Below are 20,102 nucleotides of genomic sequence, written 5' to 3'. Positions count from 1 at the left end.
GTCAAAAAATTAAAAACATTTATAGAGAAAATTTCCATGACTTTTTCAAAACTTTCTGCGTATTTTTTCAAAACTTATCTAGGCCTGGAAATTGCTTTTTTTTTTATTCCATGACTTTTCCATGACTGAGATTTTTCATGGCCATACGAACCCTGAAATTCACGATGTGTACCGGATCTCTGCATCACCATTTGTGCAATATGTTTAACGTGCAATATTTCTCACCTTTTCATCTACAATTTATTTGATATTTATTCACTGTTTGTCCTTATGCAATAATACTGGTAACTTAATCCTAACTCTCTGACTTTATCATAGCTGCACTATATATATATATATATACACAACCCCTGGCAAAAAGTATGGACATTTCATTCTGTAAAACAAACTCTGATCAAAAACATGATACAATAATAAGGTCATTCCAAAGTGCAACTTGTTGGCTTTCAGGACCACTCAAAGAAATGAAGAAAAAACATTGTGGAAGTCAGTGAATGTTACTTTTATTGACCAACCACAGGGAAAAAAATATGGAATCACTCAATTCTGAGGAAAAAAGTATGGAATCATGAAAAACAGATAAACAAAAGATGATTCAAAATACATCACTAGTAATTAGTTGCACCACCTTTGGCTTTTATAACGGCTTTCAGTCTCTGAGGCATGGACTTGATGAGTGACAAACAGTATTCTGCATCAATTTGGTGCCAACTCTCTTTGATAGCAGTTGCCAGATCAGCTTTGCAGGTCGGAGCCTTCTTGTGGACCATTTTTTTCCATTTCCACCACAGGTTTTCAATTGGGTTGAGATCTGGACTATTTGCAGGCCATGACATCGACTGAATGTGTCTTTCTCCAAGGAATGCCTTCACTGTTTTTGCCCTATGGCACGATGCATTGTCATCTTGGAAAATTATTTCATTATCTCCAAACATCTGTTCAATTGAAGGGATGATAAAACTGTCCAAAATGTCAATGTAAACTTGTGCATTGATAGAAGAATTAACCACAGTCATCTCCCCAGTGCCTTTGCCTGACATGCAGCCCCATATCATCAAGGACTGTGGAAATTTGGTTGTTTTCTTCAGGCAGGCCTCTTCATAAATCTCACTGGAACGGCACCAAACAAAAGTTCCAGCATCATCACCTTGTCCAATGCAGATTCTTGACTCATCACTGAAGATAACTTTCATCCAGTCATCCACAGTCCATGATTGCCTCTCCTTAGCCCACTGCAGTCTTGTTCTTTTATGTTTAGGTGTCAATGATGGTTTTCTTTTAGCTTTCCTGTATTGAAATCCCACTTCCTTTAGGCGATTTCTTACGGTTCGGTTACATACATTGGCTCCAGCTTCTTCCCATTTATGCTTCATCTGTTTAGTTGTACTTTTTCGGTTTTCAAGACAAATGGCCTTAAGTTGCTTGTCTTGACGCTTTGATGTCTTTCTCGGTCTACCAGTACGCTTGGCTTTAACAACCATTCCATGCTGTTTGTATTTGGTCCATATCTTGGATACAGCTGACTGTGAACAGCCCACATCTTTAGCAACCATGCGTAAAGAGTTACCTTCTTCAAGAAGTTTCACAATCCTCTCTTTTGTTTCAAGAGACATTTCTCTTGTTGGAGCCATGGTTCTTGCCACTCTAATTCGTCCAGCAGCCCTCCAAGGTGTCATGACTGCAGGTGTTTTTAACTGCAGACTAACGAGCAGATCTAATCTGAGGCAGGTGTCCATTTAGGGAAAGGAAATTGACTGGGTGTGTCCTTATTTTCTACCTTCAATTTGAGTGATTCCATACTTTTTTCCTCAGAATTGAGTGATTCAATATTTTTTTCCCTGTGGTTGGTCAATAAAAGTAACATTCACTGACTTCCACAATGTTTTTTCTTCATTTCCTGTTCCTGAAAGCCAACAAGTTGCACTTTGGAATGACCTTATTATTGTATCATGTTTTTGATCAGAGTTTGTTTTACAGAATGAAATGTCTGAAGGAGTGCTCATCTAAGACTGGTGATTCCATACTTTTTGCCAGGGGTTGTATATGTGTGTATATATACAGTGAGTCCAAGAAGTATTTGATCCCTTGCTGATTTTCTTTGTTTGCCCACTAATAAAGACACTATACTTCTGCACTTTTAATGGTAGATATATTCTAACATGGAGAGACAGAATATCAAGACAAAAATCCAGAATATAATTTTAAAGAATATATTTTAATTAATTTGTATTTCAATGAGGAAAATAAGTATTTGATCCCTCTTGCCAAACACACTCAATACTTAGTGGCAAAGCCTTTGTTTGCAAGCACAGCGGTGAGACGTTTGTTGTAGTTAACCACAAGTTTAGCACACACACCAGGGGGAATTTTGGCCCACTCTTCTTTGCAGATCCTCTCTAAATCATGAAGGTTGGTGGGCTGTCGCTTGGCAACTCTGACCTTCAGCTCCCTCCATAGATTTTCGATCGGATTGAGGTCTGGCGACTGGCTGGGCCACTCCATGACCTTAATGTGATTTTTCTTGAGCCAATCCTTTGTTGCCTTTGCTGTATGTTTAGGGTCGTTATCATGTTGGAAGACCCAACCACGGCCCATTTTCAGATCCCTGGCAGAGGGGAGGAGGTTGTCCCTCAGGATTGTGCGGTACATGGCTCCATCCATCTTCCCAGTGATGCGGTGAAGTAGCCCTGTACCCTTGGCAGAGAAACACCCCCAAAACATTATGCTTCCACCTCCATGCTTGACGGTGGGCACAGTGTTCTTGGGGTCATAGGCAGCATTTTTCTTCCTCCACACATGGCGGGTGGAGTTGAGGCCAAAAAGTTCAATTTTGGTCTCGTCTGACCACAAAACCTTCTCCCAATAACTTGGTTCATCTTTCAAATGATCATTGGCATACTTGAGGCGCGCCTCCACATGTGCTCTCTTCAGCAGGGGTACCTTTCGGGCACTGCAGGATGTGAATCCATTGTTGCGCAAAGTGTTGCCAATTGTTTCCTTGCAAACTGTGGTCCCAGCTGCCTTCAGGTCATTTGCTAACTCCTGCCGAGTGGTTGCAGGACGATTTCTGACCGTTCTCAGCATCATTGCCACCCCACGAGGCGAAATCTTCTTTGGAGCACCGGGCCGAGGTCTGTTGATTGTCATGTTATACTCTTTAAACTTTCTGATAATTGCACCAATAGTTGTTACTTTCACATCCAACACCTTACTAATATTTTTGTAGCCCATTCCAGCTTTGTGAAGGTCAACAATTCTGACTCTGAGGTCCTGTGATAGCTCTTTGGTTTTACCCATGTTGGAGACGTGAAATCTGTGTGATCTGTCTGATTCTGTGGACAGGTGTTTTTCACACAAGTGATTAGTGAGAACAGGTGGCTTCAGGTCAGGTAACAAGTTGATTGGGAGTGTCTAACTGGTCTGTAAAAGCCAGAACTGCTAATGAATACTAAGGGATCAAATACTTATTTCACTCCATGAAATACAAATCAATTAATATATATTCCTTAGATTTATTTTCTGGATTTTCTTTTTAATATTCTGTCTCTCCATGTAAGAATACATCTACCATTAAAAGTATAGAATGATCATGTCTTTATTAGTGGGCCAACGAAGAAAATCAGCAAGGGATCAAATACTTCTTGGACTCACTGTATATATAAAAAATGTTAGACATTTTCAGCATTTTAATTTTTTTCTGTAATCTTTTGTATATAGAGATTTTTTTTATTGTTTGTTTATATATTTTCCTGACCTGTTTCTCTGTCCTTTCCTCTGTGCTGCTGTAACAGTACAAATTTCCCCATTGTGGGATTAATAAGGGATTACCTTATCTTATCCTATGATCAAAAGGTTTATTAAAACAACATTTGATCAAATATATTTAGCAACAACACTTACTTTACAATCCCCTCCTCACTTTCACAACCACATATATAATGCTGAGTGTATTACATCCAGTGTGAAATGAACTTGGGGTGCCATGGAACATCATAGTAAGTAAAAACATTTATCCAATAGCCCACCTCCGTTCACCTAAGACTTCTAGCTGATGCTCCAAACAGGTTTACAACAGGTGCCACTGATATGGGGCACAGTGTTTCCTAAGCAAGGAAATGACCATTTTTACACCATTAACAAATTGAAAGTCCAGAGAGCTTCCTCAAGGCACTGTTTGTATAAACTGTGTTTTTTAAACTATCTGTGCACTTTCAAAGTTTTCAGTGCCTTGTTTTAAATGTCAGATCCCTTTAAATTCTACCAGGTGTGTGGAGCTTGTTAAGCTTGTTAAATTGTGTAAAAACAGCAAGTTCTTTGAATGTGCAATAATATGCCCCTATCACTAGCATTGTAAACGTGTTGGAAGCATTGGTTAAAAGTGCTGTATTTGGGAATGCTGAAGGTGAAATGAGGTGGGCTATTGGACAAAAGTTTGTACTCATTATCATGGTACATTTCCCCATTGTGGGATTAATAAAGGATTATCTTATCTTATCTTCAATACAACCCAAGTCCATTTCACACTGGATTTCTCCTTTAACTTGGCTTATCTGAGTAAGCTCACATTGGCCCATATTTATCTCCATATTTATCTAAACTTCAGCTTAGAGTCAGAGTAAGAATGCTGATCCAGACATTACGTTTTCTGAATTCTATTAGACAACTGATGAGAGGTGATCTTAGATCAGTACTTTTACTCAGAGATGCTTGATAAACAAGGCCCATTATACCAAAATCAAATTTGAAATGGATTAAAAGGACCGTTTTAGGCCAACTGGCACTAAAGCACCATTCAATTATAACGAACATATGGTATTGACAAGTTCTGCAGTGGATGAAAAGCAAACCCGGCTGTTTGGCACACTCAGCAGTCCCAATGTGCAAAAAGTTAACAGCAGAATCACAAGAAACGGGTCGCTTCCTGTGGTTTTCACAAAGATAGTATCATTCTGCTTTCACCACAACTGCACTGACAGCACTTTCTCACTTTTCATCTTCAGACACAGCCACATAAACAGAGGGAAGAGAGTAAACCAGTACTGTTCACCACTTTATAAAAACGGAACAACATTCAACATAATGCAGCAATGCCACAGACAAAGTCAAACACTGGTAAAACTGGTGGATGGCACATTTCGTGGTGCTATATACACTGCCTGGCCAAAAAAAAACTGAGAAATGATGTGGGGTTGATGCTGCAGACGGTCAGGTCTGGGTTCAGCAACAGTATGTGCTGAAAGAATGAGGTCAGCTGACTACCTGAATATACTGAATATAGACCAGGTTATTCCATCAATGGACTTTTTCTTCCCTGATGGAACGGGAATATTCCAAGGTGACAATGTCAGGATTTATGGGCTGGAATTGTGAAAGAGTGATTCAGGGAGCATGAGATCATCATTTTCACACACATGGATTGTTCACCACAGAGTCCAGACCTTAACCCCATTGAGAGTCGTTGGGATGTGCTGGAGAAGACTTTGTGCATCGGTCAGACTCTACCATCATCAATGCTGCTGCAAGATCTTGGTGAAAAATTAATGCAACACTGGATTGAAATAAATCTTGTGACATTGCAGAAGCTTATTGCAACAATGCCACAGTGAATGTACGCCACAATCAAAGATAAAGACGGTCCAACTAAATATGATAAATGTATGACTTATTCTTGGTGGCAGTGTATTTATGCAGTCTTTCGTATTATAAGAATGCAATTGCACCATTGCATTCCTGAACAAAGCCTTTTTGAAGCAAGTTTTAGTCAGGAGATCTACATTTTTGCCAGCACTTTTTTACTCTGCATGGATACTTTGTGTCTGATGTATTAACTCTTTGACATCTAGGTGGTCAAACAGTTGCTGGACAGAGTGCCTCATAGTTCATAGTTTTGGCATGCTAAGTGTGGTTAACCCTATTGCATGCTCTTTTTCTCATTGAACATTTACATTTAAGATTTTTAGCAGATGCTCTTATCCAGAGCAACTTACAAAAGTGCTTTGTTGTGTACTTCGCTGTTTATAAATAATATCCATAGCTTGTTAGTAGAGACTAGAATCTGAAAGATTTATCAAGCTCTGATAATGTTTAGAACCCTAAGAGAAACATGTTAGTTAAGGAACTCTTTGAAAAGATGAGTCTTCAGCCAGAGTATAAAGTTAGCGAGTGACTCTGCTGTCATGACACCCAGTGGAAGTTCATAACACCACTTTTGTGCAGGACAGAGAAGAGTCAGGATGTCTGCCTTCCAAGGGACTTGACGGTTAGAGGGTGAGGACAAGCCATACTGGATGCTCGAAGAGCTGTTAATCTGATGCAGGCAGTGACAGGAAACCAGTGGAGGGCACGCAGCAAAAGAGTCTCATTCTCTCACTTGTGCCGTTTCCCATGTTTTGAACCTGGGACTGAATATATAATATATAATTTAGACATAAGTGGTGAAGATGCCAGCAACAAGAGTTGTCTGGTCATTAGCACAGCGAAGTGCACTATAGGCACAGGCTGTCGTTTTGCCGTTAGAGGTACAAGTAAATGAGCATGGTACCAGGCAATTACCCAATATCAGTATCAGTAGAAGTATCAGTAAGAGACCATCTGCAACACCTCCAGAGGTTACTTCACACTCTTAAACAAAGTCCCGCCAGCATCTCGATGAGGCAGCATAGTGACATCTGGGAAGACACTGATTATCCATAAAAAAAAAAGATTTACGGAAACGATGAATCAATTGCACTGCCAACCCCACATTTATCTGTAACACAATACACACAGTCTGCTGTTTATTTAAATAGTAAATATACAACAATGCTTAGGATTTTTGAACATTCACAAAGCTTAAACTTATTAACGATCTTTATCCAACAGCACTATTGCACATCACATTTTTTGGCCATATTGTGCACGCCTTATTAATTCATTTAACTAACTCACTAACTCAGTAAACTACACTGAATTATGCTGTTTAAAATGGTGAAAAATTAGTCATGCTGTGCAGCAAGTGCAATAAACTGCCCAGCTCTACTCACTTAATTACGGCAACTTTTAGACTCTTTTGCCCGTTTTCTGCGCTACAACTGAGCACCATCTCCGCTTTCAGACTCTTTGGCCCGTTTTTCTGAGGAACAACTGAGCACTGCCTCCGCTTTTAGACTCTTTGGCCCATTTTTCTGAGGTACAACTGAGCACTGTCTCCGCTTTTAGACTCTTTGGCCCATTTTTCTGAGGTACAACTGAGCACCCTCTCCGCTTTTAGACTCTTTGGCCCGTTTTTCTGCGCTACAACGGAGCACCCTTTCCGCTTTTAGACACTTTGGCCCGTTTTTCTGCGCTACAACTTCCCTCTCGTAGCTTTTAGACTCTGTGGTCCAATTCTGACACCTAGCATTCAGACTTTGAATCTCACATTATAAAAACCTGCTTAACAGCGGGCTAACTTTCATTCTATTTCTAAAATACCTTGCGGGACGCTCCAAAAAAGGAAACGGGCCGCAAATGGCCCACGAGCCGTAGTTTGGACATCCCTGTCACAATGTTTTAACTGGTCAGTGTGTGTACCAACCAACTGGTGGGTTGGGACAAATTTACTTTGCATGCATATGTATGTTCAAATAGGTTTTTGAAGCCTGTTTTTCAAAAATAAATTAGTTTGGTTTGTTTTCTATAAAAGTGGGTCGCAATTTAATGATCAGGAAAAAATGTGAGGCCTGAGAACTCTGCTGTAGAGCACACTGCACAGTATCACAGTAATACACACACTGCAACAAGCAGCTTCTAGAGCTTTACCTCTGATCTCTCCAGCTCTGGCTCTCTTGTAAAGGCCCTTCACGTCTCTCTGCTCACACACATCCAGCGGGGCGTCCACAAACACTTCGAAGAAGGGGAGGCCCGCTGCCTCGTGGATCTTCCTGGCATTCAAACGGTCCTACACAGGAGATTAAGCACGGAAAGATATATAATGAGAACTCAACACGAATTACAAAACTCATAATTAAGACAAATAAATTATTTCCAATGGGTTCCTATTAATAAAGTCTTAATTAATACAGAGGGAGGGCATTGCTTACTCTACTGTGTAATGATGCTGTTTGTGCTATAAAACCTCTGGGAAATCAGAGCCAGCTCTGAATAGCACACAGCATAACAAGCCTCTAGGGTTTACTCAGAATTGGGTAATAAGGACAAAATATTCAGTGATATTAACTTAATATTGAGGAGAAAAGTGAACAGCCTGTCTGCTTTGTGCTGCCAGAAAAGCTACAGAAACTCTGTAGCTTATACAGATAACTGCTCTGTTTAACAGTGCTGAGCAGAACTAACATCTCCTCAAACCTCAAAGGCTACAACACAAGAGTAAAATCCTGTACCACTTCTGCTCTCACTTCTTTTAGACTAGAACAGAAAGCTGAGGCTGTAGTGGGCCTGAAAACAATTTCAGGTGAAGTTAATTTCCACTTTGATACATGTGCAGCCTTACTAGGCAGACAGAGCATTTGGAGGAAAGTGCCAGATCCCTAGCTCTGGTACATCATCCAACAGTCATCTGTGCTGGCCAGCATCACAAGGAGAGTTATGATGGGAGAGAGCACATCTACTCCCAAAAGGAAGTTGTCAGAGGAATCATTCCATTTAGATTCTGGTCCATTTTCATATGAACATGTCATTCAATGCTGGCAAATCTATCTATTTATGAGAGAACACAAATGATGCATCAAGATCAACATCCCAGGCTTGTGGAAGTGTTGTAACGGTGTGGTGAATGTTTTTGACGCAATTGGCTGCATTAATAAACCAATCAATTATAAACTGAATGCAACAGAATCTTCTAAAGATTACTTACAGCATGATAATGAACCACATAAAAATCAAAAAATAAAAGTCTTCTCTAACTGGTTTCCAGTCACCAGATCTAACCCAAATAAAACACATGGCATGTGGTAAAACAGGAGACGCAGAGCACACTGTAAAGTTTAAATCCTCCTAAATCTAGTTCAAATATCTGACCTTTCGTGTTTGTGGCATTGCTTTCTGAATTTTATAAGAATATTTAATTTATTTCTAACATATATTTCACTGTTTTAAGTAATTAATCTACTAGAAGATATTTTGGCTTTTTTAAAAGAAATAAATCAGCCAATACAATAAGACATTTTTAGCATATTAAATCACTTAAAACAAGTACAAAGAAGTAAGAAATTAATTAAATTCTTATAATATTACGTTAATAACCTAAAAACATTTAAAAAATAGACTACATTTAGAGGGATTTCACTTGTTAAGATATAACTTTTTGCAGTGCATGTATATAATTCCTTTAAAAAAAGTCAAGAAAAACAAGGCTGTCAGCATTAGAGCATTAACACGTGATTAATTTGGAATTAGTAACATGTCATTATTTTCATTATTTTTAATTATTTTTTAATGCTAATTAATTACATCAACAAGTCTGACCCCAAATTTCGGCATAATCAGCCCCACCCCCACCCAACACACGGACACAGACATGGACCTCCTGCTCTGACCCTGCTCCACAGATTTGTGGCCCAGGGTTCACTGTGTAACCTGATAGGGCCTTTATAGGTCCTAAACTTATGTCTTAAAATGTGCGATTAATTGCAGTTAGTCATAATTATTCTGATTAAATGTTTTAATTGATTGACACCACTAATAAAAACACACTTACTCTGCTATATGGGGAGATAAAGCTGGCGATGCACACAAGGCCGGCATCAGCGAACAGCTTTGCCACTTCAGCGATGCGGCGGATATTCTCCTCGCGGTCCTCCGGACTGAAGCCCAGGTTTTTGTTCAGGCCCTGTCTGATGTTGTCCCCATCTAACGTGTAGCATGGAATTCCGTGGCACACCAGGTGCTCCTCCAGAGCCATGCTGACCGTCGTCTTCCCTGCACCTGATAAACCTGTGCAACACAGGGTAAAGGGAAGCCTAAGGATTAGATTATGTTAAACTGCCAATGTCTTTTTTTTTTAGTTCAGTGTTGGTCATACTGTACCTGTCAGCCACACAGTGCAACCACGGAAGCCTCCCCTCGTGCCGACTGCCTGTCCGCGTTTGTTTCGGCTCACGTGATGGGCTTGATAGGTGACATTAGTTGCTCTTTGCATCCCCTACAAAATATACGTGCATTAATACAGCAGGGAATAGTGTTAATGTTTCACAATTTCTTTACAATACAGCAGATGAGGAGTCTCACATTATATATATATATATATATATATATATATATATATATACGTATATATATATGTATATATATATATACGTATATATATATATATACATATATATATACGTATATATATATACATATATATATATATTAGGGGTGTCACGATCTCGATATTTTATCGAAATCGAATCGAAATGAGGTCACGATCTCGAGTATCGAAGTCAAAAAGAGGATCGACGATCCCTCCCGCGCGCGCTACGCAAATAGCGCAGCGCGCTACGCAAATGGCGCGGCACCAACACAGCGCATCCTATTCATTTAAATAGAGATAGCCACTGCATGAGCGCAGTCGGCGGGAGTGTGATCACTGTTTTTATCTGTCCAACGGGGGAGGGGGGGGCGGGGGTTGGGCGCGCAGGTTTTGTATCTGTATCTAACGGAGGGGTGGGTGCGCGCAGGTGAGAGCGTGTGAACTCGATGAAATGCGTGTGTCAGTGTGACTTGAGAACACTGACTATAGATCACAGTGAGGTGGATTAAAAATCTTAAACTTATAATTGACTACACCTGTTGCTTTCCATTGAATTAAAAAAACATCTTTCTCTCAGATAAAGTAAACACAAGCGTGTTTCTGACTAAAATAAAAGCTTTTCAGGAGAGATATAAGTTATGTGTAAATATTTATAAGACAATACCCACATCACTTATCTAACCAGCCTGTACTGATTTCTGCCCCCCAATAATGCTTTCAATAACCTCTTGTAACCCCTGGGAGCCAGGGGTTACACTCTAATAGCCTTTAATAGTCTTCAGTAGCCTTTAAAAGACTTACCTGGCGGCCGTGGTGTGTCCACTAAACTCCGTAGTTATAAACATCCTGAGGTTAGCAGCGCGCTAACTGACCTGTTTATAATGTAATCCGAGCAGTGCCTCCGTGTCGGCTGTTCTAACCTGCTGCTGTTAGCTGCTTGGGCTGAAAGATGAACTGTAGTGAGCTGTATTATCCGGTTAGTGGGGTTAAAACCTTTATTTGTTTACAGAAACAGTAAAAACGGACTGGCTGAGCCCTGTAGCCCGTGGCTGGGCTGTACTGAAGTAGTGACTGAGTGAAGAGAGCGGGGCTTGTGCTGCTGCTGCTAGTGGTTGGATGAAGAACTGCAGCTTCATGTAATGAGCAGTTTCACCAGCCATCCACACACAGCTCTGATAAACTGCTTGTTTTAATAGTGCACACTGTTGCTACCAAAAAAAGTCACTAGATGGCATTACCATATATATCTTAATAAATAATAATAATAATATTTATAATATTTATAATAATAATAATAATAATAATAATAAATATATTATTTAAATTTTATGAGGCATAAAATAATAACAAGAAAAAAAAACAAGAAAATCGAGAATCGAATCGAATCGTGACCCTCAAATCGAAAATGAAATCGAATCGAGGATTTAGAGAATCGTGACACCCCTAATATATATATATGTATAATAATATATATATAAAATAACAAACATTTGCAATACTACTATTAGCTAAATTCACCATGCAATATCACCATTTAATATTTTTTTACTGTTATGGGAAATAACATTAGTCAATACTTACCAAGACATATGCACTGGGGAACCATGCCTAATCTTGATATATATTTTTTTTATTTTAGTATTGTTATATTCTTTTGTATCTTTATCCTCTATATCTATATTATCTTACATTGTTGTATATTTCCTGACACTTCTGTTCAGTCCTCTGTACTGTACATTTCCCCACAGTGGGATCAATAAAAGCACATAACATGAAACTTACATAATTTAATTGGTTATTAACAATAATTAAAAAAAATATTTTTATTTGAATCTAACTTTTCTTAATTTTGATAATTTTAATCCTCAAATTAAAGCAACTAACAGGCCAAATCAAACAAAGCAAACTTCACAAAGGGACCTTAACAAATAAACCATGGGGGCTACAAGTGGCCCAGCGGTCTAAAGTACTGCCACAATGATCAGGAGGTCGCTGGTTCGAATCCTGTTCATGTAGCTTGCCATCGGCTACCAAAGCCCTGTGAGAGCACAATTGGCCGCAGCACGAGGCATCGGTAAGTTGATATATCAGAACCGGGAGCTGCGCTTTCCTCTGAGCGCGCTGCGATGCTACTCGGCAGTTGGTGGCTGACTATACATATATCGGAGGAGGCATATGCTAGTTTTCAACCTCATGGTGTTGGGGCATCACTGGTGATAGGGGGAGTTCTAATGAGTGGGTTGGGTAATTGGCCGTGTAAATTGGGGAGAAAATGGGATAAAATTTAGAAAGAAAGAAAAAATTAAACCACGCCCATTGACACAATGACCAAACCCATTAGACCAGATAATGTACAGAATGATAGTTGAGAGTTGGGAGTGTTTTGTTTAACTTCAAAACACACAGCTCAAACTACTCTACCCTTCACTGCAAGCCTGTAAAAATGCTTTAAAAAGATTACTAAGAATGCTGATGTAACACATTCAGGGTCTCGGCCTCGGCAGTGTTCTCACATCAACATGCACTATTAATATACAGCACCTTCTCACTCACTGTCTGCACTGCACTGCTTGTGCACTCTTAATCTGCCTGTATTTGCTTTATTTAAACGTGTTTTCTGATCATTTTTCTATCAGATTATTTTACCATATTATTTTAGAGTTATCAAATATTACTAGACCTTGGTGCAGCCTTGAACCAAATCCATTAAACCAGTGAAGCTAAGAAGCGGAAAGCCATCTGAAGACTCGAGTCCAGCGAGTTTTGTAATTTCTCAGCTGAAACACACAACATCTGGCAGATGTGTAATACATTGATTCAGACAAATCCATTTTTGGCAACATTGAGCTTTCTCAAAGCTTTCTCAAAGTTCAGACCCACTGAACCAACTTCTGTGTTTCCAGAAAGAGCAGCTGTGTATTAATGCATTTTTGTTTGAATTTATTTTTTATGTTTATGGCGTAACATGAAATAAACCAATCAGTGTGTCAGCTGTCATTCCCTTTAAGAGGCAGGCGCTACTTATGCAATAGAGCTTTTAAGAAATATCTCTTTGAATACTTATATTTGAGTATTTTAAAACTATATATAGTATTTATGGAATTTTTTTTAAATATTTAGTTTTGTAAAGGAAGCCGTTTTAAAGTTGTTGGCATATCTCTGTTTAAGGTCTATTATTTATTCACCTGTTTTTCTGCTTATGAAGTCTGATTTCTTCATATATTGTGTAATTTTGTGGGATAAAGTAAACCCAATAGTAATCAAAGCCTTAATTTAAAGCCTTAATTTTTATTATATGTACTAACTTCTAACAGTATAGTAAGTCACAAACCTATATAAAACCCTAGTTTATTTAAATTAAACAATATAATAAAAATACAGTGATATACTGTGACACCCTCAGAATCTTGAAAAATACTGTGATATACATTTTTGATCATACTGCCCAGCATTGTTGTTTACTGGTATACATGTAAAAAAAACATACAAATAAACACAAAAGACGATGTCATGCTAAGCAATAATGTAATTATCATGACAGACCTAAAGATGATTATCTACAAAATATTTAAAAACTATTTACATGCAGTTTTGCTTTTTGTGAATTCTTTAGTCCAAAAAAATATTTTCAATTTTCAATTACATATTCCAATTTCTGAAAAATAATATTCTTATGAACACAATATTGTGTCTCGCCTATGTATATATTTTATTATTTCTAATTTTCTATCTGTTTATCTATCCTTTTCGACTAATTTTAGCTTAATCTCAATTCATCTTAATTTCTATTAACCTATAATTAAATTTTGTTTATTTTCATCATCTTCATCTAAACAACGTTTAACACAAGCCACGCCCATTCAAACTAGACTCCACTCCATACTCACAAATTGACCACGCCCACACAGAGAAGACGCCACGGCCACGCCCTCTTTTTCAGAGCTGGCGGTGTTATCTAGGTTAGCTACTGTAGCTGGACTGATGTAATGACCCTCATACATTACATTGCATTACAATTTATAAGTTACAAATTGATTTAACCGTTTTATTTGAGTGGCAAACAATTTTTAAGCTAGTAAACATTAATTTGTATGTTAGTTTAGAGATGTATTTTGCTGTAAATATGATCAAACTACATTAAAAACATTGTTTTAAATGTATGGGAGATGAATTAGGAGGTGGATAGTCCAGGTCCGGATGGTATTAACCCGCCCCAGGATTTCACTACAACTGCCCGGGCGGCGCTACTGCAGCTCCGCACCCCAGACAGTTTGAACGAAATCCCGGGACGGATTATTACGTTCCGGACCTGGACTAGCCACCTCCAGCTCCTGCTCTTACTCCCCTTTAACACGGCTACTCACCCAGCTTTCAGCAGTGTTACTCAGCTTCTGCTTCTTGTGGGAGTTTCCAGAAGTCTCCATGACCCGAAAGACGCAGGTAGGGCTAAAAAACGAGCAGCTATATGGAGTAAAAGGCTTGCTGAAACCGGCAGTTATGAATGGATGGAGGAAGCCAGCTCGGACAGACAGCAGCAGCAGCAGGGGCTTTGGGTTCTGCGTCACAGGAAATCAGGGGTTCAATTCCTCCCTACTGCCATCTAGTGATGCAGCAGATTATGGAGCTGGATGTCGTGTGTCTCATTCTGCCTCTCTCATGCTGTATCTCTTAACCCTAACATAGTATTGTAAAGTATGTTAAAACATATATATAACAATATATATATATATAACAATATATATATATAACAATATATATATATATATATATATATATATATATATATATATATATATATATATATATATATATATATATATATATATTGTTTTATATATATGTTTTAACATACTTTACAATACTATGTTAGGGTTAAGAGATACAGCATGAGAGAGGCAGAATGAGACACACGACATCCAGCTCCATAATCTGCTGCATCACTAGATGGCAGTAGGGAGGAATTGAACCCCTGTAAATGTATATATATATATTATCCCAAGTGTTCATAAAAAACATGTTATTTATATTATGCCACTTTTAACTTATCTTTCATTCTTTTTGTGTGAATACATCATACATACTGGTGATGGTAACACAGTGGATAACACCACTACCTGCCAGTGTACTACCCCATTATGTGAGAGACTGGGGTTCAATTCCCGCTCTGGGTGACTACACCAATAAAATCCCTTGGGCAAGACTTCTAACACTATGTTGGCCCAACTATGTAACAGCTTTCAGATAAATGCCGTTATGTTGCCCCTAAGCCCTAATGCATGGCCACAACTTATTAAAGCATGCACAAGATCCTAATGCATGGCCAAGACTTATTAAGGCATGGGAATGAGATCCTAATGCGTGGCCACAACGAGAACGAGATAATGAAATAATGAAACAATGAAACACATTGAATGAAAAGAGGGCGTGTCCAATCTTAACTGCAAAGAACACCACAAAATACTACTTAGACATTCCACTCCATGTTTCCTTACACCAGCAATATACTGAACAGTGTATTTGAAATGTACTTGAAATGCATTTATTAATTAGTGTGAAATACAGAAACCAAAAATCAGCAATATCACTCAACAACTAATGTTCTCATTATTCATCCCAAAAAATTCACTATAATCACCCACACAAACAATGCACAAAAACACAGAATCTCCACAACTTCACAGAAACCTTTTTAACTTTCAATAAAAGTCGATGTTAAAGTATTTTGAACGATTATACACTTTATACAGTTCTAAAACAATGTAAAGAACAAATGCAAAAAAGAAATGGGTTTTCCTGATTCCCATGCAAGTGGCTTTTTTAAAGTAAAAACCCTATAATCTATAATGTTCAATATATACAAATATATAGATAAAGCTAGTTACAGAGATATTTTAGTTGCAGACTGCAAAATAATACAAAAAAAAATTGTTTTATGCAAATATATTCTGGCTTGAGGTATTGGATCCAGCTGTTGATAATCATGGTACACAGAGTGCAAAGTTTGGTTCTTTTTCTGCAAATACAGGCACTTGTAGTTCCTGGCAGTGCACTGATGCACTAAAACTATTTTAAAGTCATAACATCCTTTTACCTGCAGAATTCCTGCCAAACTTTGCATAAAAATAACCGTAAAAGTGATACATGAATTACAAAGTTTCAGTTCAGTTGCTTTGTATAAATATTAAATGGGAACATGTTTAATATATCTGACTTACATTTAAAACTGCTTACAGCAACATATATCAAATGATCTTAAATAAAGTTGTTAATGTTTTCATAGCCAAGCAAATGTAATATTTGATAGGAGCATGCACTTAAAAGTGTGGGAAACCTAGAGTAGGTAAGGGTCCCTGGATTTACAGATCAGCCATAATATTAAAACCATCATAGAGACCATGTGTAGAGAATAACATTCATTATTTCATAACAATGGAACCTGTCAATTGGTGGGATTAACATATTATGTGGGGCTCACATGGGTTGAACTTGGGCTAAGTGGGTTTGTAAATGTGTTGATAGTGGGACCTAGTTGGGCTTCCCTAATGGGCCCCATCACTACAACCCCCCACAATTTCCCATATATAACCATCTATAACCCCTCCTGGGTCCACCACTGACAATCATATGCCCTACCAAAGCCCCAAAATAAAGCAGCCTAACTGAATTTTGAATCCTCCAAATTTGTATTCTCCAGGATTGTTTAGATGGCTGGTGTGATGAACAGAAGAAAGGTGGATGGGATGAAATGTCCTAGACATGGGCAGCTGAATCCACTGTTGGCCCTGGAGCCATCCTTATGATGTTTGATGCTGTGTGTATTAGAGAAAGTTTGTGTGGCCTTTATACATTTTTTCTGGTGTTTAAATGCTTTTATAATTCATGGGTCAACAATGACCCATAAGACAATCTTAGTACCCTAGTGGTGTACAGCCCACATGGAAACATAAACAAAAACAAACTATCACTCTTTCTAATGATGGCGCGCCTTTAGGAAAAGTCTTAAAATTTGGAAAAAAGTTGGAAAAAGAGAGTTTAAGGTATTTTTTCTAGAGCTAAACAAGGTAGCAGGTCAAAAAGTGAGTTAACAACACAAGGGTTATATATAATATATCTGCTAAATATAATGTGAAGGATCATTGCAGTAAAGAAGCTGTTAGCTGCAGAAACACCAGTTTAAGGAGATGGTTTATAATAAGCTCTGTATGGTAATTTGGGTGTATAGACATGCCCAAAAAGGCGTGACGGTCTGGGTGGTGTATGCGGTGCAGGCCCTGGAAACGCTGCATCAGCACCTTTAATGACTTCTCCACCCTTCTGAAAATCTGGCATTCGTCCAGTTGAGTTGAATAAGTCGGACAGTCCTCGGCTGGGCAACTGAATCATGTTCACTGGCTTAGCCATTACAAGCTGGGCCCCTCGTGGCCCTGCAACCCCCTGTCCCGCTCTATAGTCCCTAAGAAATGCCTCAAGCTCTGGAGGAAAGCTGTATACAGGCCTCAGGGTCTGACCATGCACCACCACGGGTTGAGGCTGAGGCTGCTGTTGTGTAGACTTCATGATTTCAGACATGTTGAAGTTTCCAGGCATAGGAGGAGCCAAGCCCTGTGGCCACACCTGTGTGTTGTTTCTGGGCAGATATACGACCACAGGATGGGGGTGGTACACCCAGCGTGCGGGCAGGGTCGGGCGGGGACGTGGAGGGGGGGTGGTGATGGTGTTGTTGAGCTCATACGTGACACACCCCAAATCTCGTGCTTCATCCTGCGGAAACACTGCAGAGCCGTCCAAATACACCTGCCTCTTATAGAGTTCTGCTCAAAACCAAAACACATGCAGATTCTGCACTGTACCATTACCTAACATCTACAATAATAACAATACAAATAATAAAGAATACAGACAATTTAAAACAGTAATAAACAGAAAATAATATTATGTGAAATAATCTTGAGCTACAACAAAGATATTTTAAAAAATAGGTCCTATATGTTGTACAAATGCATTGACATTAAGAAAAAAAGTAAAAACATTGTAAAGAAAAACATAATACAGTTAATTAACAAGCCTTAAGGATAAAATAATTTAAAAACTACATATTATACAATATCATAAAGAATCATAAAGATAAATATAATATAGTAATTTATTTGCATGAAAATAAAATGGTAAAACCATTTTTATTAAATACATAACATAATACTATTATACACAAAATACATAATACACATAAAAATGATAAGTACTGATAACTTACTGCGCAAAGACTTGCGACACACTGTCACAGTTTTCCCTGTTGGAGAACAAATGCTTTATTAAAACATCAGTTTGCAGTTTAAAACAAGGTTGGAAGATAAATCTGATATCGTTTCCTCTTTCTCCAGGTATAACTCTTTTGTGGTTATTGAATTTGATTGTTAAAAACTCAGGACATGACATGCAGTGCACTGTTTAAGGTATTTGACTTAAGTAGAAATAGAATAATACACGAAACAAAAACAACAAGAATACTCGCAAAAATGTTGCACTATGTTTACAAACTGGGTCTGATAGGGTGATTATGAAAGAGTCAGCTCATAAATCTGATGCTAAAGCCCCAGTCAGCAATCAGTACAATGGCCATACTTAGGACCATAAGCTTTAAAACCTACAACAAATGTGTTCACTCTATATTATACCCCCTGGACCTGACAGGTCATTAAAAACAAACTGTATTAATACTGTAGAAATGTAATGTTGTGGGTTAGTAACACAGCTTACCTTCAGCTGAATATTCAGTCAGTGAAGCCAGAGTTAAAAGGAGCTGAATAGCAAGGCTGATGTCCATGACTGCAGTTTAAACGTGTACTCTCTTCTCTCTCAAACTCTGATATGGAAGACAGATTGCACCAATCATATATATTTAAAACACCTCTAAATTAAGCGTTTGAGAAAACACAGTGTTGTGAAATAGCAGAAACACCTGAGGCATACTGTTAATTAATTCACAGCTTATGATCTTGGTATTGGAGGAATGATGAAATGTCTTGCAAGCGACTGAGGCAAAATCAGGAAAGTGTCAGTATTTAGCTGTCTAATAAAGTCACGATTTACAAACACTTCTAATGAATCACTGTCTGGGGTCAAACTGCAATACAAGTAAAAAAAAATAGTGTAAATGTTGTTTTAATGCTTTAACTGTAAAATATTCTGGTTAACATATCGCACCTGTACTGGCCTGTCTACACCACAGTGTGTGTGTTGGTACAGTGTCTCAAACTGCACCAACTTGTCATGAGGAAAAAACACCACAAACAACAGACTTAATAACTTTAATTAAAGCAAATATGCCTTAACCTGACTGAGAACAGAAAATGTGTTATGAGAAAAATGAGCAATAGCAGATTCTTACATATTATTATTAATATTATTATTATTATTATTATTATTATTATTATTATTAATATTATTATTTTTTATAATCATAGTAGTAGTAGCAGACGTAGTAATTGTAGTACAGTAGTAGTAGTAGCAGTAATAACAGTAGTAGTAGCAGTAGTAATATAAGTAGTAGTAGTAGAAGTAGTAGTAGTAGCAGTCGAACTGATAGTAGTAGTAGTAGTAGTACAGTAGTGGCAGTACAGTAGTACAATAGTAAAAGCAGTAGTAGTAGTAGCTGTAGTAGTCAAAGTAATTGTAATAGTAGTAGCTGTAATAATATAAATAGTAGCAGTACAGTAGTAGCAATATTAGCAGTAATAGTAGTAGTAGTATTAGCAGTAGACAAAATAATAGTAATAGTAGTACAATAGTAATAGTAGTAGTACAGTAGTAGCAATAGTAGTAGCAAAAGTAGTTGTAGTAGCCGTAGTAATATAAATAGTAGTAATACAAAAGTAGCAGTAGTAGTAGT

General features: G+C 38.0%; 2 protein-coding genes across 2 annotated transcripts in view; both read right to left on the bottom strand.

Moving 5' to 3' along the window:
- The window catches only part of papss1 (3'-phosphoadenosine 5'-phosphosulfate synthase 1), a 43,655-nt gene extending 28,872 nt beyond the window's left edge, over positions 1–14,783 (bottom strand). The window contains exons 1-4 of the mRNA XM_007234306.4: positions 14,578–14,783; positions 10,006–10,120; positions 9,677–9,912; positions 7,780–7,918 (exon numbers count right to left, since the gene is read on the bottom strand). Of these exons, the coding sequence (XP_007234368.3) occupies positions 7,780–7,918; positions 9,677–9,912; positions 10,006–10,120; positions 14,578–14,637 (550 nt within the window). The 5' untranslated portion in view covers positions 14,638–14,783. The remainder of the gene's footprint in view (positions 1–7,779; positions 7,919–9,676; positions 9,913–10,005; positions 10,121–14,577) is intronic.
- A 953-nt stretch (positions 14,784–15,736) lies between these two features.
- Positions 15,737–19,643, bottom strand: LOC103044260 (uncharacterized). The gene is made up of 3 exons (XM_049481540.1): positions 18,971–19,643; positions 18,468–18,503; positions 15,737–18,024 (listed from the first exon to the last, which is right to left on the bottom strand). The coding sequence occupies exons 1-3, from the start codon at positions 19,035–19,037 to the stop codon at positions 17,387–17,389; spliced, it is 741 nt and encodes a 246-aa protein (XP_049337497.1). The 5' UTR covers positions 19,038–19,643; the 3' UTR covers positions 15,737–17,386.
- Between the last annotated feature and the right edge of the window lie 459 nt (positions 19,644–20,102).

This window comes from Astyanax mexicanus, chromosome 7, assembly GCF_023375975.1.
Source record: "Astyanax mexicanus isolate ESR-SI-001 chromosome 7, AstMex3_surface, whole genome shotgun sequence".
NCBI lineage: Eukaryota > Metazoa > Chordata > Actinopteri > Characiformes > Acestrorhamphidae > Astyanax > Astyanax mexicanus.
This window is presented reverse-complemented; position numbering and strand designations above follow the sequence as displayed.

What these genes read in the sequence shown, in the direction of transcription:
- LOC103044260 (XM_049481540.1), bottom strand. Translation starts at nt 19,037, where the DNA reads ATGGACATCAGCCTTGCTATTCAGCTCCTTTTAACTCTGGCTTCACTG. An exon ending in GACTGAATATTCAGCTGAAG is followed by an intron (nt 18,504 to 18,970) that starts GTAAGCTGTGTT and finishes GTTCTCCAACAG; the next exon opens with GGAAAACTGTGACAGTGTGT. An exon ending in GTGTCGCAAGTCTTTGCGCA is followed by an intron (nt 18,025 to 18,467) that starts GTAAGTTATCAG and finishes GGTTTTGAGCAG; the next exon opens with AACTCTATAAGAGGCAGGTG.